The sequence below is a fragment of the Drechmeria coniospora genome, chromosome 01 (assembly GCF_001625195.1).
Source record: "Drechmeria coniospora strain ARSEF 6962 chromosome 01, whole genome shotgun sequence".
NCBI classification, from domain to species: domain Eukaryota; kingdom Fungi; phylum Ascomycota; class Sordariomycetes; order Hypocreales; family Ophiocordycipitaceae; genus Drechmeria; species Drechmeria coniospora.
The window spans coordinates 11,951,619-11,978,869 of record NC_054389.1 but is presented as its reverse complement, the minus strand read 5'-3'; the positions used below and the strand labels follow the sequence as shown (position 1 = coordinate 11,978,869).

Here is a 27,251-nt window from a genome sequence, read left to right as displayed (position 1 = left end):
TGCTGACGATGCCGTCGATGCCGTCGATGACGATGATGTCGACTATGTCAATGTGTCGATTACGTCGATTATGTCGATGCTGTCGATGATGACGACGATGTCGACTGTCGATTATGTCGATGCTGTCGATGATGACGACGATGTCGACTGTCAAATATGTCGATGCTGTCGATGATGACGACGATGTCGACTGTCAAATATTCGATGCTGTCGATGATGACGACGATGTCGACTGTCAAATATGTCAATGCTGCCGCCTTGCCGCCGGTCACGCCAAAAACATGTCGGAGGAGGAGCGTGGACCGGAAACGGAGCCACGAGGGAGAGAGGGAAAATCGTTGCGGCCGAGGCGGAGGAAGGGATGGAGGGCGCGGGGGACACGGCGGCGTTCCTCGTCGTGGTGGTGGTGGTGTGGGAGCAGGTGTAATGCGGTTGGCGCCGCGTCGTCCGATGCCCCGACGCAGCGCAGGCGCCCAAAGGGGACTACCGTCACCGTGCCGGGGCGGTGCCTTTACTGTGCCGGGGCGGTGCCTTTACTGTGCCGGGGCGCTACCCTCCCTGTGCCACAACCTATTTGTCACAGTGCCAAGGAACTACCCTCACTGTGCCACGACCCCTTCGTCACAGTGTCGGAGAGTCGAGGCGCAAAGGTCCATCGGCACATCCCTCGACACCACAGAGTACCGATGACCGCGTACCTACGACACAGTGAATACGCCTGCGAGTACCTGCGAGCACTGTACACGGCCGGTGTGCCGAGGGCGACGAGTACATGTCAACGGCACAGTGCAGACTGCCCGCTCGTACCGTACGAGTGACATCGAACCAGCCACTCTCTCGCCTCCGTCGCCTCACATGCGCCCCTCGACTCCCTGCACAAGTACTCTGTACACCGTGCCGAGCCAAGGTTATTTTTACTGTGCATTGTACAGTAAGCACTCTAGCTGTAATTAGAACGTAGCCTCGCCTCGCGGCCCGCCCGTCAAACCATCGGGGGTTCGACATCGACAGCTCCGAGCCAAGGATTATTAGTTAATACTGTACAAGCAATACACCACCTACACTACACCGCACTCCTACCCTTCACCGCACTCCTACACTTCACCGCACTCCTACACTTCACCGCACTCCTCCAGTTCACCACGCTCCTACGGCACATACGGCACATCTCACGACCCCCCCTTGCCCGCCTCCAGCATGGCCGACGAACCCTCCTACGTCGACTACGAGACCTTCCTCGCGCCCGGCTTCACCCCCGCCTCCTTCGCCAACGCCCTCGTCCTCGCCACCAACAACCCCAACGACACCCCCCTCGACCTCTCGGCGCCCCTCTCGCGCGTCCTCTTCGACGCCCAGGAGCTCGACTCCCACATCGACCTCCTCACCACCCAGTCGGCCATCCCGCTCCTCGAGTTCACCCAGACCCAGACGACGGCGAGCCGGCGCATCGTCGGCGAGCTCGACGCCCAGATCAAGAGCCTCAACGACAGCTACCGCCAGCTCGAGCGCGAGGTCATCGACAAGCACGCCGAGGCCGACGAGGTCCGCCACGTCGCCCTGCGCCTCTGGGAGACGCTGCGCCTCGGCCGCTCCGTCGCCCGCTGTCTCCAGCTCGGCCGCCAGCTCGAGGTCCAGCACGCCGAGCTCGCCGGCGACGAGGACCACGGCGCCCTCGTCCGCTGCTCCTACACGCTCCTGTCCCTCCGCGAGGTCATGGACGCAAAGGCCGTCGGCGACGAGGGCCACGGCCTCGACGGCGTCGACGTCGTCCGCAGCCTGCGCTCGCTCGTCCTCGAGCCCATCGAGCGCTCCGTCTGCGAGACGGCCGTCCGCTGCGTCCGCGAATTCTCCATGCCCGCCGCCGTCACCTTTGTCCAGGCCGAGGAGGCGCGCGCGAGGCTCGAGTCGGCCCTGGCCGCCCTGTTCCTGCTGTCGCCGACGGCCGGCGTCAAGCACGACCGCTGGCTGCCGCGCCTGCTCGTCCAGGCGCTCGACGACTACACGCGCTCGGCCCTCCGCGTCGGCGTCACCTCGCTCTCGCGCTCCCTCGGCCAGCTGCCCTCCCTCGAGCGCTCCCTGGCCGAGGTGACGGCCAAGTGCCAGAACCTCGTCTCCCTCGAGCTCGTCCTCGCGACGACGGAGCCGCCGGCGCACCCGCTCGTGCCCTCGTCGACGACGCACAAGCATCCGAACCTCATCCAGCCGCTGCTCACCCACCTCGAGACCGGCTCGCTCGCCTCGCACTTTTGGCGCACCATGGCCTCGAGCCTCGCCGCCCGCGTCCAGGACATTGTCGCCCGCGGCGGCGTCGTCGCCCGGACCCTCCGCTCCAACAGGAAGAGCGTCGGCGAGGCGATACGGCAAGCCGTCGTGCGGGGATACCTGCTGCCGAGCGCGCTGTCCGGCGCCAAGGGCAAGGGCAAGGCCCAGGAGGTGAACTGGGATCGCGAGGTCGCCGTCATGGTCGGCAGCGTCGTGAACAACTTGGGACGATGATGGGCCGAGTCCCGTGGTCCCTGCGGGAACGCCCATCACCCACCACCGACGTGTCGAAAAAACGAAGACGCCGGCCATTTGTCCCATTCGCATTCGGTTCAGTCCGCTCGTGCCCGTGTCCCTACGCATCGTGAAGCCTTTTTTTTTTCCTTTTTTCCCCTTTTCCCTTTTTTCCCTTTTTTCTCTTTTTTTCCTTCCTTTCCATTTTCACCCTTTTCTACCCTTTTTTAATCCTCCCTGTACTATGCCGAGTGCACCTTGACACGACGCTCCGCAATGTCCTGCACGGCACCGATGGATTGATTTCAGTGTTGCCTTTCACAAATGGCCTGCACGTAACCATTCAAGGAGCCATGCGGCGGACGGATTGGATCCCGAGCGTGGCCTGTTCTCGTCGACACCTCCGCTTGCGACTGGAGGGCAAAATGACGCAAATTCCGACGTTCACGTCCTTCGGGGGGGCGGCACCCGCTGTGCTTACGTGTGCAGGGAGGCGTGTGAGCGCCTTCAGGCCAACCGTCGTCCGTTTTAGTGCTGCTTTCAGCGTGTCGTCGTCGGCGCCCCGCCCTGGACGCCGCCGTGGCCGCCGCCGCTTTCAGGGGTCCTCGTCGCGCGGGCTGGGCGGCGGGACGAGGATTCGTGCCATCATTCATTCCCTCCCTCGCTTCCTCTCTCCTCTCGCCTTGCCCCTCGCCTGCGATCAATAAAACGGCGGAATCGGCCGCGAGCTGCCTCTCCGTCGTCCCGTCGTCCTCTTCGCCGCACCCTCCCGCGAGCTTCCACAAGTCTCCGTTCACGCATCATGGCTCCCCACCAAGGGCTCGTTCACGGTAAAGAGTACGACGTCAAGGACAGCAACGTCGAGCTCATCGGATCCGACATCGACCACAGCGTCAAGTTCAAGTCGGCCGCGTCCGAGCCGGCCTGGAACGACGGCTCCGTCGGCCGCGAGGCCGGCCTGCGCGTCTGGCGCATCGAGGAGTTCAAGGTCGTGCCCTGGCCCAAGGCACAGTACGGCGAGTTCCACGAAGGCGACAGCTACGTCATCCTCCACTCCTACAAGCTCGGCAAGGACACGGAGAAGCTCGGCCACGACATCTTCTTCTGGCTCGGTGCCCACACGACCCAGGACGAGGCCGGCACGGCCGCGTACAAGACGGTCGAGCTCGACGAGTTCCTCCACGGCGTCGCCACGCAGCATCGCGAGGTCCAGAGCGCACCCTCGGACGACTTTCTCGCCCTCTTCCCCCGCATCTCCATCCGCTCCGGCGGCGTTCGCTCCGGCTTCCGGCACGTCGAGGAGGAGGCGCCGGCCGAGGTGAAGACGCTGCTGCGCCTCTTCAAGGTCAACAGCGCCGTCGTCGTCGTCGAGGTCAACCCGACCTGGCAGAGCCTCGACGACGGCGACGTCTTCGTCCTCGACACGGGCGACAAGATCTGGGTCTGGCAGGGCCACGCCTGCAGCCCCATGGAAAAGGCAAAGGCCGCCCACGTCGTGCACGACATGACGCTCGCCAAGCACATCGACGTCGAGGTCGTCGCCCAAGCCGAGTCGCGGTCCCGCCGCGTCGTCGACCTCCTCGGCGGCACCGACGAGACGCCCCGCGCCGGCCTCGAGTGCGCGCGCCCGCTCGCGACGGCCGCCACCCGCTCGGCCGCCTCATCATCGTCCGAGGACCGACCGCGGAAGCTCTTCCGCCTCAGCGACGAATCCGGCACGCTCGCCTTTTCCCTCGTCAAGAGCGGCGCCGCCATCTCGCAAAGGGACCTCGACGGCGACGACGTCTTCCTCCTTGACGACGCAGGCAGGGCCCTGTGGGTCTGGGAGGGCCAGGGCGCAAGCCGTGCCGAGAAGGCCCAGTGGTTGGCCGTCGCCCAGGCGTACGTGCGAAGGGTGCAGGAGGAGCTCGCCGACGCCCACCTCATGAACTTTGCCAAGGTCAAGGAGGGACACGAGAGCAAGGCGTTTATGAAGGCGATTGCGGTGTAGGCTGGAAAGGGACATTGCTGCCTCTGGCGGTGTGCATGGTGCGTATATGACGGATTCCAGAGAGGCCGAGGCCCTTTTGGATGGAAGCCCTTGAGGATGGAGGCCATTTAGGAAGAAGGCCCTTGCGGATGGAAGCCCTTGAGGATGGAGGCCATTTAGGAAGAAGGCCCTTGCGGATGGAAGCCCTTGAGGATGAGGCCATTTAGGACAGAGGCCCTTGCGGACGGAGGCCCTTGAGGATGGAGGCCATTTAGGATGGAGGCCCTTACGGATGGAGGCCCTTGAGGATGGAGGCCCTTGAGGATGGAGCGGAGCCTGCTGCAGTATACCATTTTCGACCATGTCGTCCTCGGAGCAACCCACCCTATACTCCGATTATCCTTATTGCTGGCCCGAATCAATGGCAGGCATTCCCATAAAGGCAACGCTTCTCCATCTCGTCAGAGACGCATCGCCAGAAGCTTCGGCACTTGTTCGTTGTGAGGAAGCGCCGGTGGAAGAGCATCGGCCGCGGCTCTAATTCGTCTGCCGAGTTGGCGCTGCGAGGCCTCGGATGGTACGGGTCGTTGCGCAGAAAGCTCCGCGCTGCCTGAATCACTCCGCCGTGGTCCGTTGTCGTTTTCCGGCTGCCGTCCAAGTCGATCCGATGTATATGAAGCGGGCGGAATACGGTATTCTTGCAGGGTCCATCGGCCTCGACCACCGTCATGGCGCAAGTTGGAGGCAGCTGTCCATACGCTCACAGTAAATGAAGCTCAACAGACGCTCTGGAAAAAACTTTAAAACGACCATTTGAAAACTGCTGCCGAGGCAGGACAAGGGATACCCAGCACGAACAACTGAAACTAGGTGATGAGATAATGCTAGTGGTGGACAAACACCAACGAGTCACCAAATTCCCAACGTGTCCTCTGCACCTTTCGCATGATTTCACAGAATAAATGATTTTCAAAATTCATCATCATCGGCGGAATTTGCTTTATTTATTCCCAACCCCCCTGCGTCGAGGCACCGGACGGGCTGGCAATTTTCCTCGACGACCTGGGCCAAACCGACCTACCCTGCAGGCAGCGGCCGATCCTCCCTCGGTCGGATGCATTGACAGTACGGAGTATTCCGGAGTACTCCGTAATTAATTACTAGTATGAATTACTAGTATTAATTACTAGTATTAATTACTAGTATTAATTACTAGTTAATACATCACTTGTAGTCGGCTGCGGTGCCTGCATTGGCGCCGTACTGTATGCACACTGTACCGTATACGGAGTACATGCTACAAGTATACATCGTGCATACCAACATCACTGCGCACCAGTGACGTATCCCACGGCACGCAACAACGCGCAACGCTGCCCTTTGCATGCCTGCGGCGTACGAGGGCGACAACATTCACTCTCCCCCTCTCCGACGCCATCACGGCATCCTCGCCAGCATCATGGACGGCACCGTTCCCGTCAGTCTCCATCGGAGATCCCTTCGCGGCACGCGGCCGGCCCGCTACCTCACCCGTGCCTGCGTCGCCGCCTCGTACCCTCTGCGAGGCATCGGCTTCTTTCTCCGCCACCGCGAGTTCTGGCCGCTCTTCCTCGGCAGGCTTCTCCCGCTCTCCATGATTTCCTTCCTCGTCTACCTCGTGCTCTTCACCTTTGCCTTTCTGCCGCAGTACGCCTTTCTCGCCATCTTTCACGGCTGGGGCGCCTGGGTCAATGCCGTCGTCCTGACCCTCGGCGAGGGCCTCGTCATCATACAGGGACTCTTTGAGGGTTTCTTCGTCGACGAGACCCGCGTCGACGTCTTCGACGTGGGTGCCCTTTCCACCCCGCGGGCCCATCCTCTGCTGACACCTGCAGGCCACGCTCCTCAAGCTGGGTTTCCGGGAACTCGTCGCGCCGCACCGACTCCTCTTCGACGAGGCGCCCGACACCGTCAAGATGCTGGGCAAGCCGACCAGCCCTGCCGTCTACCAGCCTTGGAGCATCGTTCAGATCATCGAGCTCATCGTGTTCCTACCCCTCAACCTCGTGCCCTTTGTCGGCACGCCCGCCTTCATCGTCATCACCGGCACGCGCCTCGGCAAGCTCTCGCACCACCGATGGTTCCAGCTGCGCGGCCTGTCCAAGCAGGAGCGGAAGCGCGAGACCGCCTCGCTCACCTGGGACTGCGTCTGGTTCGGAAGCGTCGCCATGGTCTTGGAGCTGATCCCCATCTTCTCCTTCTTCTTCCTCCTCACAACCTCGACCGGCTCGGCCATGTGGACGGCGCGAATGGAGGACGAGAAGCGGCGCGCCCGCTCCATTGTGGACCCCCAGAATGACGGCCGCGAACACGAACAGCCGTCGCTGCCACCGGCGTTGTACTCGGACAACCCCGTCTGATGGCCGATCGAACGAGGCACGGGGAGCAGGAAAGCGGGCGTGCTGGTACAGCCAGCCGCCGACGGATTGAGGGTACCATTCCAACCCGCCAACCTCCAACCCGCCAACCTCCAACCCGCCAACCTCCAACCCCCCAACCTCCAACCCCCCCCCCCCCTTCCCCCCCTGAGGAGCCTGCCGCAGATGGTCTGAATCCCCCATATTCACCACTTCATGCACTTTCTCGTTATTGCTCTCCGCTTCCGCTGATGCCTGCCTGTGCTCACATGCGTTCACCTCCCGAGTCTGACGCCGTCCCTGCTTTCGTCCTTCCTCTCCACCTCCAGCTGTCCAGGCTCGTATGACATCATGTCAGGCCAGTGTCGACCAATGCTGGCCCCATCGCTTGTGCTTGCGTCACCCATGAAGCGTCTCACCTTCCAGCCATGTCCAGAGTGCGTTTCTGTGGCAGTAGCAGACTGCCAAATGGTTCACCGCCAAGTTCAAAGCGTCAACATGGTGTGATCTGGCGACTGCCTGTGGGCCGAGACAAGGAGGTGCGATGGAGGAGGAGGCTCGAGGAAGGATGTGCCTCGGCGGTGAAAGGTTCACAGCAAAGATATCACGTTTTGATGGCATTCGTCGTGTCCAGCTGCCGGCGGACGATGGATGTACGCGGTAGGCCGTGAAGTAGAATGTACGTCGCCTTGAATCGATGCAATTCGTCTCCCCCTCTCTACACTATTAACGACACTCAACACGATTTCAGGGCGGCTTCAAGGCACTGCTCGCCCTCGGAAGGTACACTGGCTGCATGTGCAGATGACCGGCCAGCGTCAAGGCAGGAGCAGGGACACGTCCTCTGCAGCATGATGCCATGAATCCACCCTCACTCTTCGACTGGTAGCAGCTCCTGCCTCAAATCGTCATGTCCGTGCCTTCTTCTCCTTCCGTGTACGCAGCCCAAAATTCTTCCCTCCTCTCTTCAAAACTCGCCCACCTCCCATTCCATTTCTCTCTTCCCCTCCACTACACCTCCACTCGTCCTTCATCCGCTGTCCTGTCATCCCCTCTCGTCACTCTTGATTGCCCAGCCTTGACTACCCAAGCAGTTGCAGAGTCGACTCGTTTCCGTCCCATCAGCCTTTGGCTGACACGTCGCTCACGATGCGATCAGCCACAACTTTTGGCGTCGTGGTGGCTGCAACCCTCATGCCCCATGTGATTGCGCAGGCTCCAAGCTACGGGCAAGGCTCATTCATTCCCTCAATTGACATTGTATTGACTGGCTCTAGCTCCCCCGACGGCTCTGGTTCCGACACCGAACAATCTTCTCAGCCAGAAGGTCCTTGGAATGGGGATGCCAATTCGAACCTCGGAAACGTCCCCGGCGGCGCATCTGGCGGTCCCACTTGCGTCATGGAAGGAACGACAACCGTTTTTGTCACTGTCTACCCAAGTAGGGCCACGCCCACTGGAAATGGCTCCTCTGCTGGAGGCCCCTCTCCTGGCAGCTCCCCTCCTGGCGGCTCCCTTCCTGGCGGCCCTCTCCCTGGTGGTTCTCTCCCTGGTGGTTCATCTCCTGGCAGCTCTTCTTCTGGAGGGTCGTCTTCTGGTGGCCCCTTCCCCGGCGGCTCCTTCCCTGGCGGCTCTTCTCCAGGCGGCACGGTCCCTGGCGGCAATTCTCCAGGCGGCAATTCTCCTGGTGGCTCGTCTCCTGGCGGCTCATCCCCGTACGGCTCTTCTCCCGCCGGCTCTGGCTCTAACCAAGTTTCCAACGCCAACTACCCGACGATAACCATCCGTGTATCCCCTTTCATCTCTGCCCAGACAATCCAGACCTTTCCTTCCCCCTTCACGACTCTCACAATTGACATTTGGGGTGATGGTTCTGCCTCTGGTCTGCCCATTGGCCCGCCCTCCGACGAGTCACCGGCCATCGGCCCTGGTGGCTATGATGGTCACAACGGTTTCCCGGCGTCCAATCCTGTTTCCGTGAGTGTTGCATCTCCATCGGGCACTGGGCTGGCTGCTGGTGCCAACGGTCCTCCGCAAGGCTCTGTCAATGCACCCATCACACCTGGGTTGCCCCAGAATGGCTCACCGCAGAATGGTTCACCGCAGAATGGCTCACCATGGTACACTGTTGTCACCGACTCTAGCATCCAGTGGGTTCAGGGTTCTGCCGGACCAAGCCCCGTCGCTGTCTTGTCGGCTCACACGATTACACTTGGAACCGGAGCAGCGAACGCGCCCGGCAGCAACTCTGGCAATCTCAACGGCGGCAGCGCACTCGCCTGCATCACGACCACTGGTCCAGATGGGCGTCCAACTGTTTTCGAGTGGCCTGCTGGTAACTCTCAAGTCAATGGAGGGCAACCCTTGTCAATCTCTGCTGGCCTTGCAACCAATTTTCCTCTTCGAGGTTCCCCAACCGTCAACAGCCCTTGGCCTGGTGTCACCGGCAGTGACGCCAACGCTGTACCTTTTCCTGGCAGGTCGGGCCTGGGCGTCACTGGCACAGCCTACACTGTGGTGGGAACGGATGGTATTTCTACCGTCGTGCATTATTCATGGGTCATTCCTCCCTACAACCCCACTGGTGTGTCTGCTGCCCTGCCCACCACTGCTCCTGTTCCTGTGCAGAACCCCAATGGAGGTTTCCTCCCGGGCGGAACGAACTCCAACGGCGCCGGATACACGGTGTGCACGAGCTACACTGTTCTCGGCGCCGACGGAAAGCCTACGGTTGTCGAGTCCACGCTGGTGCTTCCTGGTGCCGAGAGCACGCAGGCGGGTGTGTCGGGAAGCCCGATCAACGGAATCCCCGTTCAAGTGTCTGTTCCCGGGACCCCCCCAAACGGAGTCCCTATTCCCGTCACATCTGTTCCTGGGTCCCCCGGCCCTGTCGTTTCGGATCTCTCTGGTGCTCTAGTCACCAGCACCACCTACATCGTGCTCGGAGCTGATGGTCGTCCCACCATTGTTGATACCACCTTCATCGTTCCTGGCCCTGTTGCCACGGGCGCTTCTCCCCAGATTGGTGGAATTACTGGAGCTCCCCAACCTGGCAATGCTGGTTCCGGCGCCAACGCGGGCCTTGGTGGCAACGCCGGCGCAGGAGGGACGACGACTTGCATCACCTACACTGTCCTCGGAGCAGATGGCCGTCCTACTGTTGTGGACACGACGTTTCTAATCCCTGGCGCTGCCGCTACTGCGGCGGACAATGCTCCTGTGGGTGTTTTTACTGGTGTTCCCTCGCAGGCAACCGGAATCCCTGGAATTCCTCAGCCCGGAAATTCTGGTCCCGAGGGCAACGCTGGCTCGGAGGGCATTGCGACGTGCATTTCGTACACGGTCCTGGGAGCAGATGGTCGGCCCACCGTCATGGACACGACCTTTTTGATCCCTGGTCCCGCTGCCACTCCTGCAGGCAACGCTCCTGTGGGTGTCATCACTGTTGCTCCGACGCAGGGCACCGGAAACCCAGGGATTCCCCCGCCGGCAAATGCTGGCACTGGCAGCAACGGCGGTCTCGGTGACAATGGGGGCCTGGGAGGCATCACGACTTGCGTCACCTACACTGCCCTTGGTCCTGATGGCAGACCAACGCTGTTTGATACCACGTTTGTCATTCCTGTCCCTGTGCCGACGCCGGCGGACAGCACTCCTGTTGGGGTCATCACTGCTGTTCCCTCTCAGTTCCCCGGGTTTCCACAATCCGGAAACGCTGGTTTTGGAGGCCTCTCCACCTGTGTCACGTACACTGCCGTTGGCGCTGATGGAAGACCAACAATCGTCGAGTCGACCGTGGTGATTGCTGCCAGCAATGCTCGGCCCACTGCCAGTGGTCTTGGTTTCCCACCCGGTCCCCTGCCGCTGTCCAACCTGCCCCAGGGCAATTCCCCTTTTGCGACCGCTGGTAGCCCCATTACGACGGCTGTGACGGTTGATATTCTCGGGCCCAATGGTGTCGCGACGCCGGTTGTGGAAACCATTATCCTGACTCCGGACAATGGTGTGGCTCCCGCCTCCCGGGCTGGGCCAACTTTGGGGTTTCCCACTGTCGCTCCCCAGCAGACGCCAACTGTTCCCCAAGGCGTCCCATACTTTACATCTCTGGTCCTTGGGGTCACCACCTTGGTCACCGTCGATGTGATGGGGCCGAATGGTGTGGGAACTCCAGTTGTCCAGACCATTGTGCTCACGCCGGGCGCGGCCAGCATTCCCACGGCCGGCCCTGGTGCTGACGGTGGTAACCTCGCAGCACCCCCTGGACCCTTTGCGCAAGGCGCTTCTGTCAGCAGTATTTCAATTGGCGTCCCCTCTCTTGACGCCTACGGTCCAGAGCAGCCCAATCTGCAGACTGTATTCCCTCCTGCACCCGCCTTCTCCGGTCTTGATAGTCTGCGAACCGAAACGTTGGCTGGCGCGAGCACTTCTACAGTCACCATTGTTGCCGGTCCTGGCGGGGTTCCTCTTGGCTCTGTTGTCATCGGTCAGCCGATTCAGTCCTATAGCAGATCGGGTGGTAATGGAATTTCTGTCCTTGTGCCTGGCCAAAGTGCCGGCAACGGTTACCCGTGGGGCTTCAGCCAGGATGGGGCTGCGTACGGATCTCCGTCGTCGTCGATCTTACCGCAGGCTGCTGCCTCTACGATTCAGACTGGCACGTGGACCAATGTCATCCCGGAGCAAACAACTACGCACACGTTGAACTTTCCGTTTACCACGCTGGCAACTGTGGCTGCGCCCAAAAGGCGTGCATTCCGGCGACAGGAAGGGTATGTTTTTTGATCGAGGCATTGATGCAACTGCTGACACGGACTAGTCCCATGCGCCTCACTTCGTGGAGCAATGCAACAACATCGTTGCCTGAAAGCACTTCTCTTGGTGCCAGTGTGTCGCCGCCCTTGGTAGACGAGACTGCACCGCCTTCTGTTGTTTCCACAACTCCTGTCGCCACGAGCTCCACTCCCTCGGCGACACCCAGCGTTGGTGCGGCAATGTGCCCATCTGGCGGAAAGATTGGCAACACAACTGTTGATGTGAGTGTTCTGGTCCTGAGAAGCATGGCGTTGCGGTATTGACTGCTAACTCGATCAGTTTGACGATGCCAAGCCCGGCCCCTTGTTGAACCCGTCTCGGGACTTGTGGTTCTCCCAAGGATTTCTCGTCGCACCGCCGTCTTCTCCGGCGACGCAGTCGTATGTGCCTTCGTCCGGCGGCCAGCTTGTCGAATTTGTTCCCTCGTCATTGTCTGGCATGCCTAGTGTTCGGAGCGGCGATGTCGCCGAGGTGGGCGTCGGCCCCAACTCTGCCAACCCGTGCTTCAGGTTCGACTTCTTCAGCGCCGAACTTGGTTGTGCTGCCGAGGGAAATGAGCAGTGGTGCGAATTCGAGGTTTCGGCGTACACGTACAACGAGGGCTCTTCGAGCGAACAGTCGATTGCTTGGTCAGAGGTCAAGCGTGTTCCTTCATGCCCCAACTTCCCCAGCGGCAACTGCTCCTTGACGCCGGTTGATTTTGAGGGCTACAACAACATAACATCCATTCTCATCAGGCTTCATGTTGGCCTGGAATTGCGAGCTTGGTGGGGTGACGACTTCAAGTTTGGCTGGGCAGACAACAGCTGCGATGCATCGAGCTGCCGTGGACGCGCCCTCCCCCAGCGCGCAAGGCGTGAGACTGTAGAGTCTGCCTTGCGAGACGGTGTATGGCACTGGACCCCTGCTGGGTTTCAGAGACTTGCCGACGAGTACATTTGGGAGTCGGTGTACTGATGGCCCATGATTTGATGGTGTTGGGATTTGCTATCGTCGAGAGATTTGACTGATTTTTGGAGCGCATGAAGAGATGCGCAGTAATTGTGGTTGGCGGCGAATGCCACATGGTATGATTTAGTCCGTAGTGCAATAGTGGTGGCCGACTTTGCAGCTGAGGAACGCTCATTGGTGGCATATTGTTGAAGCCTGCCATTGTCTTGCGACGTTTGCCATTGCTGTGTGATGTATGCCGCTGCCTTGGGACGTTGATGCTCCGGGTCTCCGCCGCAACTCTGGGGCATCTCCACCGGTACCATGTTTAATATGATATTTAAAGGTGCTTACGCGGGATGAGTGGATTAGGCAAGATGAGTGGATTAGATCAATACCCTGCATCATGGCCTTTGAATTGTCCGATCGGCGAATTGGGCAATAACGGATCAGCATGCGGAGATGCGTCGTCACCGTTTCGGCTACCTACAAGGAACCGAGCCGCCTCCTCCCCCGGCCCTTCTCTCGCTCAGCAGGCAGATATATATTGCAACTCGACCCCCTCACTTTTCCTTCATTTCATCATCACTTTAAATTTGTGCTGCGTAAGCTCGAGGCTCCATAAGAGCGGCGTCACCGACTTATTCACTCACACGAGTCAGTCACGACTGGCGAACTTTTCGTTGCGACTATACAGTCTCGTTACACATTTCTGGCAACAGTCTGTATCGAGAACAACCAACAGTCAAAAAACCAAAAAAATATGATGCGGATTCTCTTCCTTCTTGGTCTCGCGACGCTGTCATTGTCCCGAAGCGAAAAAAAAAGGTTTGATTGGGCGTCCATCACTCCGTCAAGAGACCTTGAATACTACCCGTGCTACGACGCATTCAAATGCGCCCGTCTCATTCTTCCTCTTGACTGGCTCAACGCCTCAGACACGCGGACGATTGCCTTGGCCGTCATCAAGCTCCCTGCTCTGGTGGCCAACTCGGATGCGACCTTTGCAGGTCCCATCTTGACCAACCCGGGCGGGCCCGGCGGCTCCGGCGTGGACTTCCTCAAGTATTTTGGCCACCGGCTGCGCAACATCGTCGACGAGCCCGGCAAGCGGCACTATGAGATTGTGTCGTTTGACCCACGCGGAATTTCCAACTCGTGGCCGCGCACCGACTGCTTTCCAGGCGACATGCTTGCCCGTGATGCCCTGCGGCTCGAGATGCGTGGAAGCGGCCCGCTGGACGGGTCCAGCGGTGCCGTTCCTTACATGCTGGGCTTGCAAGATGCCTTCGGGCAGCGGTGTCGGGCGGCCGAGTCGGAGGGCCTCAACGGGGGCCACATAATGGAGTTTGCGTCGACGCCGAGTGTGGCGCGCGACATGGTCGAAATTGTCGACAAGATGGCTGATCTACGCAAACGTGAAGGCCAAGGGGACGATGGGCGTGGTGCTGAACTTCGGAAGCGCCATGACCGCCACGACGACGACGAAGACGACGTTCCCCGGCTGCAGTACATTGGCTTCTCGTATGGAACGATCCTCGGAAACTACTTTGCGTCCATGTTCCCCGAACGGATCGGTCGTTTGGTCCTCGATGGCGTTGCCAATGCCGACGACTACTCCAACGGACCGGTACGTGCGCACCTCGGCGCGAGTGACGAGGAGCGCCTTGCTGACGCGGTGCAGGGCTGGCTCACGAACCTCGTCGACAGCGACAAGATCGTCAATGCCTTCTTCTCCGGCTGCCACTCGGCGGGCCGGCACGTCTGTCCGCTGGTCCGAGACGGGGACGAGTCGGGATCCGACATCGAGGCTCGCTTTCATGTCTTCCTTTCGGCGATTGACGAGGATCCCATCTCGGGCATGACGGCGGCCGGCATGCCGGTCGTGGTGAGGTCGCGCGACGTCCGCGAGGTCATGGGCAGCGTCCTCTACCGCCCGTTGCAGCAGTTCAAGCTGCTCGCGTCGGCGCTCGACGGCCTGATGACGGGCAACGCGACGCAATTCATCAAAAAGATGGAGGCCCGCGGCTCTTTGCCAAGCCTGCGCGACTCCTGCCAATCCAATGGTAACGGGTCGGAGGCCGAGGTGGATCGATCCGAGGGGGGGCAGGCAGTGTTGTGCGGCGACGGCGACAGCCTCGTCGGCAAAGGCGCCGGTTGGTGGCGGCGCTACGTTGACAAGCAGGTGGCCATGTCGTCCCTCATGGGCGCGTACTGGTCCAGAATCCGCATCCGCTGCTCGTCCTGGACCTTTCGCACCAACTGGTCCTTCAAGGGCCCCTTCACCTCGCCCCGATTCGAGAGATCACCGCGGGGCCGGCCGGTCAAGGGCAAGCCGGCGGCCGCCATCCTCTTCCTGTCGAATCGCCTCGACCCCGTGACGCCCCTGAAGGCGGCTCGGGCGATGGCGGCCAAGCATCCGGACGCGGGTGTGCTCGTGCAGGAGGCTCTGGGCCACTGCGCGCTCGCGTCCGGCGACAGCCACTGCACGACGAAGGCGGTGCGCGAGTATCTCGACTCGGGCGTCATTCCTTCGGGCGACAAGTCGTGCGAGATCAAGTGCGGGCCTTGGGACGAGGATTGCAGCATCGATGGCGTTCCGCACGCGCTTCAAGCTCTGAACATGCCCCAGCAGCAGCGTTTCCCGCTGGGACTGTCATTTTAGTCGACGATCGATCTCGTTGGTGAGCGATCCACGAAGCGAATCATTCAAGTGCGTACATGGAAACAACAAGCGGTCAGGTTTCCTTTTAATACTGGTAGATAGCCATCCATCTTGCCGTCAGATCTGATGAAATTCTGATGAAATTCTGACGATGAATGTGGTCGGTTCATTGCTGTCACGGCGTAGGAGGTGAAGCAATCGATGATCTCGGGTGACTGTCCGATATGGGATGCCCGTGTTGAATGTATACTTGCCTTGTCGCCACCACAGAGTCCCAAGACGGTACCGAGGTCCAAAATTAAAGGCAAGCATGCAAACATCGCTCTGGGTGGCCATTAAGCTTCCTAGCGGCAGTCGGAGGCCAGGCCATCGAGGGGGACATTGGCTTGGAGGTGGTGAGTCGTGGCCCTTTCCATCGAACGAGGCCCTCGGCTGGGTCTGAATGACCCCCAAACAGTCAGGGCGCCTGGAGGAGGCTTGTCCATTCGTCGACCAGAGAGGTGATGGTGAAGCAAGTTGCCATATTGACAAGATACAAACGTTCACCCTGGGCGTCTGGATTGGAGGGCCAAAGGAGCAATGTTCTTCATCGACGGCCATCGTGGTGAGAGCATGGATGGCCGGATTGACGATGCTAGGCCCGGAAAGGTGAGCGTCAAGGTCAAGGTGATCATGTCCATCGTGACGGTACCTTGAGGTGGTGATGGTGAAGCAAGTTGCCATATTGACAACACACAAACGTTCATCCTGGGCGTCTGGATTGGAGGGCCGAAGGAGCAATGTTCTTCATCGACGACCATCGTGGTCAGAACATGGATGGCCGGATTGACGCTGGTAGGCCCCTCCCAGGGTTGGTTCATGGGACGTCCCCTGGAAGGTAGCCCGAACGGGCGCCGGAAAGGAGAACGTCAAGGTCGAGGTGATCATGTCCATCGTGACGATATCTTGCCCAAAAGAGGCATCGGGCGTCGGGCTTAGGGTGGTGCCAAAGCTGTTGTCGGTGCCCAACGCAGGCATAATACGTGTGTGCGTAGACGCCTGCGTTTTCGGCGTATTGGAGGCATAGAGAATTCTCCTCGATGACGAAAACAGAGGGAACGGAAGGGAGCAAGGGCGGGAAAGCAGCGATGGCGGGCTCGTAGAGTGGTCCTGGTTCGCATTGTTGTGCGTTGGGTTCGGTATGGAGTGGAGAGAGGAATAGAATGATGTGGAATGGAGAGGAAGGGAAAGGAAGGGAAAGGAAGAGAAAGGAAGAGAAAGAAGGGGAAAGGAGGGGAAAGGAGGGGAAAGGAAGAGAAAGGAACAGAAAGGAAAGGAAAGGAAGAGAAAGAAAGGGAAAGGAAAGGAGGGTTTGGATCTCGATTCTGGAGGAAGGGGGGCTCCGAAGGTTCTACTACTAGTCATGCTGTACTTGGGTATACAAGTATTATAGAGAGGAGCAGGAAGGTGCAGGCTCGCTCGTGGCCAGGGCAAGAAGGAGCAAGGTGTGGCGCGGCATACGGGGCGCAGGCCTTGGCATTGGGGATCCATGGAAGCTCCCTTCGTCCCGACACCGGCCCGATCGTCTCGTTCCATCTTCTACCCTTTACTCACTGCCATAATTTGACCTTGACGTCGGTGCAGCCGATGGAGCAGCCCGTGGCAGGCCCATGGCCATACCAGTGCTGTGCTGGTGCGACTGTATATGACAGGTAGGCCGTGCTCCCGTGACGACAACAATACGACTAATCGCTGCCTCGTTGTGGCGCCCATTCTCTTGTGCGAGCGATCCAGCAAGTACGGAGTCGGCATGACATGATTGTGTACCCGCGAGCCCACGGTCCCTTTTCGCCTTTGCTCAGTCATGAAGAATGCTACTGCTGCAATGCAAGTATGAAATGACCATGAAATAGCAGCGTCCTCGATTGTGTACGGGGGAGATGCGGCATGACATGGGGCATAGGGCAGAGCACTTTCCTTTCTGCACAAGGATATGAAGGTACGTGCTTGTACTGTAGCAAGACGGCATAATTCCTGTACTGTGTATGAGCTACGGAGTAATTATAGCAGGACAGAGTACTCCGTACATCCTGCACGAATTACACCGAGTACGTCTACTTTAGAGTATGGCAGGTCGGAGTAACTGCTGCACTATATACCTAGTAAGGAGGTATTCATGCTGTCGCAGGACAGAGTAATTCCCGTACTGTACAGAGTACGTGTTACATGTCTCCGGACTGCACCGTAATTACTTGATTACAGTGGTCTGTTCGCCGACGACTACCTACCTAGTACCTCTAACCTAGTACTAGGTAAGTACCTAGTGGTACTCCGCACACCACTCGTACATTCGTCCCTGTCCCGGTGCCGTGTCGCAATGCCCCGGCCATCAGATACCAGTACAAATACTCATGCTCCGTTAAAGAATTCCTCGTGGAGAGACGTGTCACCAACTCCGTAGTACACCATGATGAGGTGCTGAGTACCTAGTAAGAGCTGCGAATGACGGCAGTGAATGGACGAGCCCATCAACTGTCCCGGCGAACCCGTCACAGTGCGGTAGTTTGAAGCATGCTAGGTAGGCACATAGTAACCATCGAACAGTACTCCGTACGCCTGGCTACGCTGTAATTAATACTTGGGAGAAAAGTACCGAAGAAAAAAAAGAACTACTGCACGCCGTACATGCAAGTACTTGTACTCCGTGCTGCTTGCTGGTAATGCCGCTCGTATGCTACTAGGTACCTAATAGGTAGTAACTGCGTGTGGCTACTGTACATGTGCAAGAAGTACATGATTTCGTCCTGTACTCTGTACTCTGTACTCCGTACTGACCAAGATATATTCACTGTGCATTCTATAACAGTTTCCAGTACAGCTTCGGCCCTGGAGCGATTAGTGGCTCACCCTTCGCATCGTCGCTTCACCAACTCTCGTGTCCAACTCTGCGTCGGCGCCGTCCGCCATCGGCCATCGGCCATCGTCCTCTCCGTCCTCCATCACGTCGCGCCTTCTAGCATCCATCCAGCAGCATCATTCTAGCTGCTCACTTCATACGAACCATGGTCAATCTCCCGCTGGAAGTCAATGCCTCGGCGGCCTCCTTGAACGGCATCGGCCGCCTTCACCCCCGCCGGCGACTGCTCGTCTCTCCACCACGCTGGACCTCCCTCCAGCTCGAGTTGCTGGACTGCCATTTCGAAGACGACGTCGACGACGGCAATGCCAAAGGCGATGGAATTAAAGTAGAAATAGAAAACACAAAGGCCGAAAAAGCGGAAACAGGAGAAGAAGAGGGAGAAATGGACGACGAAGAAAGTGGCGAGGTGGGAGGAATGGACGACGACGGAAAAGGGAGGGCATCACGGCCAGCACGAGCCTCTCCGAGCCGAGTCTCGTTGGTGATGCGGAGCCCGGCAGAACGACTTGCGGCAGCCGATGTCGCTCGCGACGCAAAGCACGTCGCTGCCCGTCAGCTGTTCGATGCTGCTTTTGACATGGCCAAGTGAGGAGAGCACCAGGTCGTTGGCGGCTGAATGGAACGGAACGCTGATCGAATGCCGCCGTCGGCCGGTGTCTAGTTCGCGTCTGAGCTTTTACTTCAACGGCCGCGCAGGCAGCAAGATCAACTCGTCCATCTTCTCCTCGACCAAGGCGTATCCCATTTACGAGCCACGGGTGGCCTACGTCGACTATGTCGACCTCGAAACACGCCGCCGGCGAACGCTCCAGTCCAAGTTCTTGGGCGCCAACATTGACTGGGAAGGGAGCTCGCCTGGCGCCGTCCTCTTCCGAAAGAACTTTGCCACGCTGACGCCGGCACACTGGTCCCGGGACCCGTTGCTGGTGTCCTTGCTGATATCCCTCGCCCAGGCGCAGAGAAAGTTTCAGCGTCTGCGAACGTCCCATGACAGCCGTTTCGCCACGTCGACGTCGACCTACACCTACCTGGTTCGTGCTTGACCCTGTCCAGATTGCCGCCTCGCTTCCCATGCCACGTACATGCTGCATGCCGGTGGCTAATCGTGCTGCGGCCGAAGCCAATCGTCCTCTTGACACATGGCGCCGATGCTTGCATTCATCTCTACAGGGCCAATATGCCGGCGGAATTCTTGACCAAGTTTGATGAGCCGAGTCGACAGCCTGCCACGCCGACTCGCGTCACCGTCACCCATTCCAGGATACCCTTTCGGCCCTTTAAGACGTTCAAATCTCGATTGATGGAAAAGCTACGCCGACTTCCCCGCAGAGGCTGGCTTCGACATCGACACAGGGCCGCCGGTACGACGGCTACCGTGGCCCTCGCGGACGGCGACCCGCCATCGACCACTAAATCTGGGAACGTGACGGGCCAAAAGCGACGACGTGCGTCGGAGGGCAGTGACGCAGATGCCAATCGCCATCGACCGAAGCGGCGCCTTGTCGTCCGAGAAGATGACAAGGAGAACAGCGGTGCAGATGGCAGCCTGGCCGGTGCAGGTTCGCCCGACCCGGCCGCGTGATGCCGATGCAGTAGTCGACGACGGAGTGAGAGACTGGGATCCGGAGCAGCGTAGCACGGTGCCGTCTTTTGCAGAGGCAGAAGCTAGTATTGATGGCACCGCAGCATGGCGCATACTCGTACAGAGGCGAGAGACAGGCTTGAACTGCATTGCCGACAAAACAAGGTGGAGTACCGAGTCGACTCTCGTCAAAGATGTTGCACAAGTTAATCTCAAGTAACTCGTCAAGGGGCCAGCGAGAGCGGCAGGCGCCAGTCCCGAGAGTGGTGAGTCGGTGACACTGCCTCACACGTTATTTCACGCCCCTGTACCCTCGGCTGCACCGCAGAGGGCCTGCTGCTCACTCTCGGGTCCAGTTTGTTTGCGAGACGGGATCGATGCGGTCCCGCCGTCGTCTACGCAGGTCCGAGGAGCGACAATGCGCCCCCTGGCGCCTTATGGACGGTGGCCTATGTGACCGTGAGGGATCCTGTCGCAATCGGCGTCGGTTCGCTGGTCGAGCGTGCTGCCGACGTCGGGTTTGTGAATAGCGCATGGCCCCTCGTTTGCCTCCGAGATCGAGACGGATCGATGGCATCCGTGAAAGTGCCGAGGGTCGACCGCTGCGGCATGGCGAGAGCAATGTGTCGGTTTGCGGCCGGGTGCTGCTCCGTCGGAGGCACCGATCGGACGACCGTTGGTGCATCTGTCGTTGCTCCCGTGCACAAAGGCGGGATGCGATATGGATGGATGCGGTCGGAGGCTGCGTAGACACGCACATGCGTACCAAAGGCCTGATGGCGGGCCCGTGAGCCGGACGCCCCCGGAGCCGCTGCCGACGGTCGGGTCCATCTTGTTCAGGAAAACGAGACGATGCGATCTGCAATTCGCGGTGCCGGTCCGGTGAGGTTGTTTGCAGCAGTGCTCTGGCTGCCGGAGTGGCAACAGCAGGGAGCGGCGCTGACGGCACAAGAATCGGATGCTGGGCAACGGGACGAGCTTGTACCGTGTCATGATTGTGCCACTCGCTTGGAAACGACTCGTTTACCATTCTTGGCTTTCGCACGAGAAACCTAGGCATTCATTCTGTATTGGTTTTGAAGGGGCCATGTTTTGAAGGCGGCACTCTGACCGGGTCGTCGATGCGAATTCCAGAGTTGCTCCTAGTTGTTGAGTGTCGCTGGGTGTTTCAAAATTCTCGCGATTCAAACAAACACATGTTATACATACAGGCAATTCGTATTTTTGATGGAACTCTGGTAAAGGATGTGGTCGATTTCTTGCCATCATTTCCTGACGACACCATGTTCGTTGGCCATGAGGCGAAGACGATGCCTCCGTCGACGGCCATACGTGCGTATTGCATCATTGCAGCACATCTTTCTTATGGTACACAAGGCCGACGTGCACTGTGTGGCACGTCATGCCCTGGCACGCTTCTGTAAAATCGCCGCACGGCAACACCATCACGACCATCATGGCGGCTGGCTTGCTCTGGTGGGCCGAGACCATGACGGGCGTGTCCTCAGTAGAGGCCGGGCACGATCCTCCATTTCACAATCTTCGTATACTTGTCCCAGTCCTCGCCATACTTGTCCGCGCACGCAGCATGATCTCTTCTTTCGCGATGAATCAGCAGCGAGGCAAAGTAGACGACGTAAAAGTAGGTGTAGAGCATGCCCCAGCCCCTCGCGACACCGGGAACCAGCTCCCGGCCGTCCATCATCTTGACGGCATCCGCAGCGCTGCCGGCCGGGAGAATCATGTAGCCGGCAATGCCTGTCGGTAAGCTAAAGGGCACCGCCAGCAACCAGTCTCCAAAGTAGTTGACGTGCCGCGCGGCTCCCCACCAGCCGTCGGTGAGCAGGCGCGTGCCTCGCTTCGTCGGCATCGACGATAGACTGGCGACGCTGGCGTCGTGGGGATTCCTTCGAAACACCTTCTTCTGCGTGTTGGCGGCCCGGAAGATGTACAGGCCCGCGGCGAAGACGAGGCCGACGACGACGAGGCCGGTCCGGCCGAGCTGCACAGGATGGACCGAGAGGTAGCGGCACTGGGTCGAGTAGAGAAAGGGGACCCAGACGATGTCGCCGAAGCTCAGCATGAAGCCCAGGCCATCGGTGGTGATGTCCATCATGCCGAGGAGCCCCGCTTCGGCGTACTGTCCCTCGAGCACGTAGTACCCCTGAGCGAGGGCGGTGACGAGGATGCTGTCGGACAAACGGCCGTAGCGGGCGTGCTGCTTCGCCACAAAGGCGAGGTCGAGGAGCAGCCAGCCCGTCAGGCCGGGTCGCATCTCCATCCAGGCCTTGATGTCGACCTCGCCGATGAAGGGGAGCGTGATGCGGGGGTTCAGCTCGCGGCCGATGAAGAAGTCGTACACGAGGTTGCCCGTGCATCCGCCCCTGGCGAGCTCGCGCATGTCGCGATTGCCCGCCTTTACCTCAAAGCTGCGAATGTAAACGAAGAGAGCGAGGAGGTAGGCGAGAAGGATGTTGGCCGTCAAGATCTGCAAGTAGTTTTCGTTGATAAAAGTCCAAAGCACAAAGCTCGAGCCGTGCAGATGGGTGCCGACGGCGCAAGCAGCCAGCTGCGCCAGGGTGGAATAGAAAGCTGGAGGAGAGACGATGAGCGGAAGTTGATTCCGGCCTCGGCCGCGCGAGGGCACCACCTACCGTTGAATCTGTACTTGAGCGGCCTCTCAGACTCTCGCAGCTTCGTGCCGTAGACCTCCTGGGCCGGCAGCAGACGATACAGAAGCAAGCTGAGGAGGTAGTACGCCAGCACCCAAGCCGTGACCTCCCAGGTGACGAATCCGCGCCAGCCATTGTGCGGCCACGGGATCTGGGACTTGAGCGTCGAGAAGGAGAGGGTTCGAAGGCGGAGAAGCACAGGAGCAGGGCAGCCGTAGATGTCGTTGCAGGTAAAGTAGAACCAGTAGAGGAGGAGAGGGAGGCCAAAGACGATGGCCGCCGCACCGATGCTATCGTTTGGTTGTCAGAAAAGAAGAGAAAATTGTGCGTCATCAGGGTGACGTACGGACCGCCAAAGTCATACGTGGCACGTGACGTCTTCGACTTTGCCATGGCACGGGGAAGAAAAAGAGTAGGATGGACAGGAAAGAATGCTCGCTCGCTCGTTCAAGCCGATACGACGACAAATAATGGGCGAGGAATATAAACGGATGCTGAACGCAAATGAAGAAATACTCTGCTATATATACATGTACATATATAAACATGAATATTTAATATACTTGTAAACATGCGTACTCCGTATATGCTATATATAGCACAGTATATTTCGCCCCCGATGTCCCTCCAAGGGCGCTTTGAGGGCGCTCAATGGACAGCTGCCAGCACCAGGTCATCGGGATGTCGAGCTTCCGTGCGTCGTATTCGTATTCGCCGCTCCCTTTGTAGGGTAATACTGCATCATTACATGTTCGGGGGACGTGAGTACTGTATGCAGTGTCGTATTCGTACTCGGCACTTGTGCCAAGGCGTCAACGGCGCATGGATGTTGATTAATAGTACACCTATAGCACACGTATAGAAGCTCCATCTTTAGCCGTCCGGGGAAATACTAATAGTTTAAACTCTGTATTGCATGTAAGCTCGCCGGAGCCTGAGGGATTTCGCAGCAAGAAATTGCATGCAAAGCAAGTTCAGGCGTCAAGCCAAATGGCTGGAAATGGTTGGCTCGGAGCAACGACAATGGTCAAATTCGATGATGGAAGAGTGCAGTCAAATAGTGAACAAGGCTGGTAGAGAAATCGACCATGACATGCCATGACATGCCATGACATGCCATGACATGTCGAATGAAAGACGGCAAAGGATGTAAATGCCGGTACGACAAAAACAAGGCTGTGCTGATAACTCGGCACTGCGGCGAGCACGCACCAATCCGGGTATCGTATTTTGGGCCGTCGAACCAGCATGAACCGGTATGCAAAACAACAACAGCAAAGATTAAAAAATATGACAAAATGATATCGAGGCGCCTCAGAGGGCGGTGCGCCGCTTTGTCCGCCGCCGCGACTGGGAGCGCTTGCGAAGGTTGCCAATGTCTTGACGCTGTCGCAGGCGGACGAACCACTGGTACAGCATGCCACGCATGAGGATGACGATGGTGGCGACGACGGTCGGTGCCGCGCACGCCCAGCTGAAAAAATGGCAAAGAAAAAGAAACGAGGTCAGCGTGGCGAGGCGAGCTTCGGGGCGAGGCAGGCGGCGACGTACAAGTACCAGATGCCGTTCTGTATCTCGGGAAACTGGTCGACGGCAAAGTTTTGGCCAAAGAAACCGGTGATGAAGGTGAGGGGCAGGAAGATGATGGTGACGGTGGTGAGCTGTTTCATCGACTCGTTCTGGTTCGCCGTGATGGTGTTGAAGATGAGGTTGATGAGGTTCTCGCTCGACTGCTTGAGCTGCTGCATGGCCTCGGTGATGATGAGGCAGTGGTCGAGGACGTCGCCGAGGTAGGTGTGGGTCATGGGCGTGACGATGACGCCGGCGTCGGCCCTCCCGAGCGCGCGGGCGGCCGCGTCCTGGTCGAGCTCGGTCCGGTGGTCGCGCAGGACGTTGACGAGGTTGTCGACGGGGTGGAGGAAGCGGAGCATCTTGTTGAGCTCGGAGATGCAGATGTAGAGGGCGCGGCACTGCTTGATGGACGGCGCCGTCAGCACGTCGAGCTCGAGGTCGGCGAGCAGGTCGGTGTAGACGGCCGTCAGCGGCAGGGCGAGGTCGACGATGGCGTCGACGATGGCCTGGACGAGGAGGGAGGCGTCGCAGGACTCGCGCAGCGTCGTGCCGGGGTTGCTCAGGCGCGTGACGATGGGCCGCTCGACGTCGGCGGCCGAGACTTCGAAGAAGGAGATGACGGTGTTGTCGTTTGTGAGGAAGACGGAGACCTGCTCGGCCGAGACGGCCATGCCGTAAGGCGCGAGGGAGGAGTGCCTCTCCATGAATTCGGTGCGGGCCTCGTTGCCCGAGGCGTGGTAGCGCTGGATGGAGCGGAGCATCGCCGTCCGGTCGAGGCGGGAGCCGTCGGCGAGCACGGGGCCGTCGGCATCGGGGGGGAGGTGCTTTTCGGCGTCGGACGGCCGCGCGCGGCGCCACCAGGTCCAGGGCTTGAGCGGGGAGGCTCGGCGGCGGCGGCGGCGGGAACGGGTCGACGAGGCGGACGAGGAGTCGTCGTGGGCGGCGTCGGAATCGTCGTCGACGAGGTGGACGAGCTTTTGCAGCGTCATGATGATGAAGGCGTGGTTGGGGTACCTTTGCGTCGACGGTCAGCCACGGCGTGCGGGCGCGAGGTCGAGGTCGAGCTTACCAGTCGGCCTTTGTGCGGTTTCGGAGGTTCATGACGTCCTCGAGCGCCAGCTTGTGCAGGCCTTTGCAGGTCCCGACGGCCTGGAGGACGTCCCAGCTGATGCCGTTGACGTTGATCCACCGGCAGCGGCCCCACGACGGCCTCGGGCGCTCGAGAAAGGCGATGAAGGCCTCGTTGCCGAGATGAATCTTGGCCATGCGTTCGAGGGAGAAGTCGACGACGGTGATGTCGCAGGCGGCCATCAGGGCCGGCATCGAGGCGTGGCCGCCATCCGGCAGCTCGGGGTCGAAGCCGGGCTCGGATCCGGGCTGCCAGCCGGGCCGTCCGGCGAGATTGAAGGCGTCGAGGTCGTCGACGATGGTCTTGGTCGTCGCCGGCCGCGTGTTTCGTCGTCGAAGCATCGGCGGCGATGCCTCGACGTCGGGCTGCCCGCTGACGGCATCGACGTCGGCGGTGTCGAGTGGGAGGCCACGACGAAGGCGAGTCGCGGACCTCGGTCGCCCGGCCGCCTGGGTGTGTCGTCGGGGAGGTCCGTCGGCTGCGGCCTCTGCCATGGTGGTGGTGGTGGTGGTGGCACGGTCGACATGCGTGCACAGCGACTGCAACGAGATGTTGTTGGTCGTGCGTGATTTACCCTTGGAAGTTTCCAGCACCTTTAGCGAGGCTCACGGGGAGGAGTTTGGCCTCGGCTGCTCGGGCCGTCGTTCCGGCCAGTGATCAACGCCCACTGTACGGAGTACTAGCGATTATAATACCTACCTGTATGCACTAAAAGGTCTGGTGTTTATTACCTTTACAGCGCAGTGTGTCGATCCCACGCTACCGCGATGAGGTCATCTTGTTGCCTAGGGTACAGTGGGGTGGCAAAAATGTCGATTCATTTTGTACGAGTAGCACCACCAAAGCTGAATCGTCTTTTTTGTCGAGTCACCGTACCGGTACAGGCTTGCTGCACTGTACCAGCACCTACTGTACGCTGCCACGATTGCAGGCACAGCCACTTGATAAAAGAGACGATTCAGTTTTGGTAGCGCTGCTCTTACAAACTGAATCAACATTTTTGTCCCCCCTCCGTACCAGGCACTCCCTACCACTCGTTGCACTCGCCGTTCCTCTCACTGTTATTCATACGCCACGGCATGAGGATTTCTTCGTTGGCGGGCGGAATCTTGACAAACCTACCAACCTAGCCAGACTCCCTGCCTACTGACGGACGCATCTGCCGGTTGGTTCTCGCCAAACTGCCCATCCATGGAATAGTACGTCATTGACATACATCCTTTACGTCCTGCCCCTGCCAGGACTCCTCTCTTTTCTGCTCGCCGTCACGGCACCGCAGTAATGGTCCAAGAAAGCGGAAACCAGTTCCTCTCCAGCCCACGGCCATATCATTAGGGCCTTCCTCCTCGGACCCCGAAGACTGACCGGCATCCAGGAAAGGAAAGGAAAGGAAGCGTACGGATATCCCGTGTTCGAATTTCGGCATCTGCGCACACGCGGCCGTGAGTTGGACACGCAGCGTCGGAATGTCGGTAGCTGACGATACGGCAGGGCGGTCACAGCTGGCCACACAAATCATCCACGTCGCCAGACTCCTTGCACGCCTCCTACCTCCCTTGGCTCCCTTTCCATCCACCCAAGATGGCTTCCCGCAATATCTTGGGGGTTTGCTGGCGAAGTGTCCCAGGGCCAACGGCACCAAGCACGGGTGAAAATCCAGCCCGTACCTGCACTTGCTACGCACCGCACATGGCCACTCCGTCACCTTCCGGCACTGCAATTTTCTCCTCCACGACGACGACCAAGAGTGCCGAATTCAATACGCGCTGGCAAGCTTCCATATGCTGCCCTCGGGCCTCGTCCACCCGAAATGCATCAACCTCATCGGCTCCGTCGTCTTTGCCGTCTCGAGATTATTCACGGAGCTGAAGGAGCTCAAAGCCAAGAAGCTCGAATTGACCAAGCGAATTTTTGCTTCTGGTCGCTGCGAGGTCAACTTTGAAGGAGCTCAAAGCCAAGAAGCTCGAATTGACCAAGCAGATTTTGCTTCTGGTCGCTGCGAGGTCAACTTTGCCTCGACGCCGCCGCCGTCAATGGACGAGGGGAGGTCGAGGGAACATGGCGGGTGCACATCGTGACGCAGCAACAGCTTGGTTCCCGCACAATCGGCACCGCGGCTTACGAGATGC

At 59.3% G+C, this 27,251-nt stretch overlaps 10 protein-coding genes across 10 annotated transcripts; 7 read left to right on the top strand and 3 right to left on the bottom strand.

The window, feature by feature from the left end:
* Positions 1 to 1,197: 1,197 nt before the first annotated feature.
* Positions 1,198 to 2,496, top strand: DCS_03194 (golgi transport complex component Cog5; the record flags this gene model as incomplete). Its single annotated transcript, XM_040800518.1, has 1 exon — positions 1,198 to 2,496. The coding sequence occupies one exon, from the start codon at positions 1,198 to 1,200 to the stop codon at positions 2,494 to 2,496; it is 1,299 nt and encodes a 432-aa protein (XP_040661401.1).
* Positions 2,497 to 3,298: 802 nt separating this feature from the next.
* On the top strand, positions 3,299 to 4,486 carry DCS_03193 (uncharacterized protein; the record flags this gene model as incomplete). Its single annotated transcript, XM_040800517.1, has 1 exon — positions 3,299 to 4,486. The coding sequence occupies one exon, from the start codon at positions 3,299 to 3,301 to the stop codon at positions 4,484 to 4,486; it is 1,188 nt and encodes a 395-aa protein (XP_040661400.1).
* Positions 4,487 to 4,883: 397 nt separating this feature from the next.
* Positions 4,884 to 5,195, bottom strand: DCS_03192 (uncharacterized protein; the record flags this gene model as incomplete). The annotated part of the gene is made up of 1 exon (XM_040800516.1): positions 4,884 to 5,195. One exon carries the CDS (start codon positions 5,193 to 5,195, stop codon positions 4,884 to 4,886), a length of 312 nt encoding a protein of 103 aa, XP_040661399.1.
* Positions 5,196 to 5,924: 729 nt separating this feature from the next.
* On the top strand, positions 5,925 to 6,864 carry DCS_03191 (uncharacterized protein; the record flags this gene model as incomplete). Its single annotated transcript, XM_040800515.1, has 2 exons — positions 5,925 to 6,290; positions 6,340 to 6,864. 2 exons carry the CDS (start codon positions 5,925 to 5,927, stop codon positions 6,862 to 6,864), a joined length of 891 nt encoding a protein of 296 aa, XP_040661398.1.
* A 1,146-nt stretch (positions 6,865 to 8,010) lies between these two features.
* DCS_03190 (uncharacterized protein) lies at positions 8,011 to 12,630 on the top strand (the record flags this gene model as incomplete). The annotated part of the gene is made up of 3 exons (XM_040800514.1): positions 8,011 to 11,630; positions 11,678 to 11,894; positions 11,953 to 12,630. The coding sequence occupies 3 exons, from the start codon at positions 8,011 to 8,013 to the stop codon at positions 12,628 to 12,630; spliced, it is 4,515 nt and encodes a 1,504-aa protein (XP_040661397.1).
* A 736-nt stretch (positions 12,631 to 13,366) lies between these two features.
* DCS_03189 (proteinase) lies at positions 13,367 to 15,268 on the top strand (the record flags this gene model as incomplete). The annotated part of the gene is made up of 1 exon (XM_040800513.1): positions 13,367 to 15,268. One exon carries the CDS (start codon positions 13,367 to 13,369, stop codon positions 15,266 to 15,268), a length of 1,902 nt encoding a protein of 633 aa, XP_040661396.1.
* Positions 15,269 to 18,309: 3,041 nt separating this feature from the next.
* DCS_03188 (uncharacterized protein) lies at positions 18,310 to 19,749 on the top strand (the record flags this gene model as incomplete). Its single annotated transcript, XM_040800512.1, has 3 exons — positions 18,310 to 18,752; positions 18,829 to 19,198; positions 19,288 to 19,749. 3 exons carry the CDS (start codon positions 18,310 to 18,312, stop codon positions 19,747 to 19,749), a joined length of 1,275 nt encoding a protein of 424 aa, XP_040661395.1.
* Positions 19,750 to 21,253: 1,504 nt separating this feature from the next.
* Positions 21,254 to 22,814, bottom strand: DCS_03187 (C-14 sterol reductase; the record flags this gene model as incomplete). Its single annotated transcript, XM_040800511.1, has 3 exons — positions 21,254 to 22,341; positions 22,404 to 22,711; positions 22,768 to 22,814. The coding sequence occupies 3 exons, from the start codon at positions 22,812 to 22,814 to the stop codon at positions 21,254 to 21,256; spliced, it is 1,443 nt and encodes a 480-aa protein (XP_040661394.1).
* Positions 22,815 to 23,735: 921 nt separating this feature from the next.
* DCS_03186 (uncharacterized protein) lies at positions 23,736 to 25,616 on the bottom strand (the record flags this gene model as incomplete). Its single annotated transcript, XM_040800510.1, has 3 exons — positions 23,736 to 23,895; positions 23,973 to 25,007; positions 25,063 to 25,616. The coding sequence occupies 3 exons, from the start codon at positions 25,614 to 25,616 to the stop codon at positions 23,736 to 23,738; spliced, it is 1,749 nt and encodes a 582-aa protein (XP_040661393.1).
* A 1,087-nt stretch (positions 25,617 to 26,703) lies between these two features.
* DCS_03185 (uncharacterized protein) lies at positions 26,704 to 27,200 on the top strand (the record flags this gene model as incomplete). Its single annotated transcript, XM_040800509.1, has 2 exons — positions 26,704 to 26,785; positions 26,869 to 27,200. 2 exons carry the CDS (start codon positions 26,704 to 26,706, stop codon positions 27,198 to 27,200), a joined length of 414 nt encoding a protein of 137 aa, XP_040661392.1.
* Between the last annotated feature and the right edge of the window lie 51 nt (positions 27,201 to 27,251).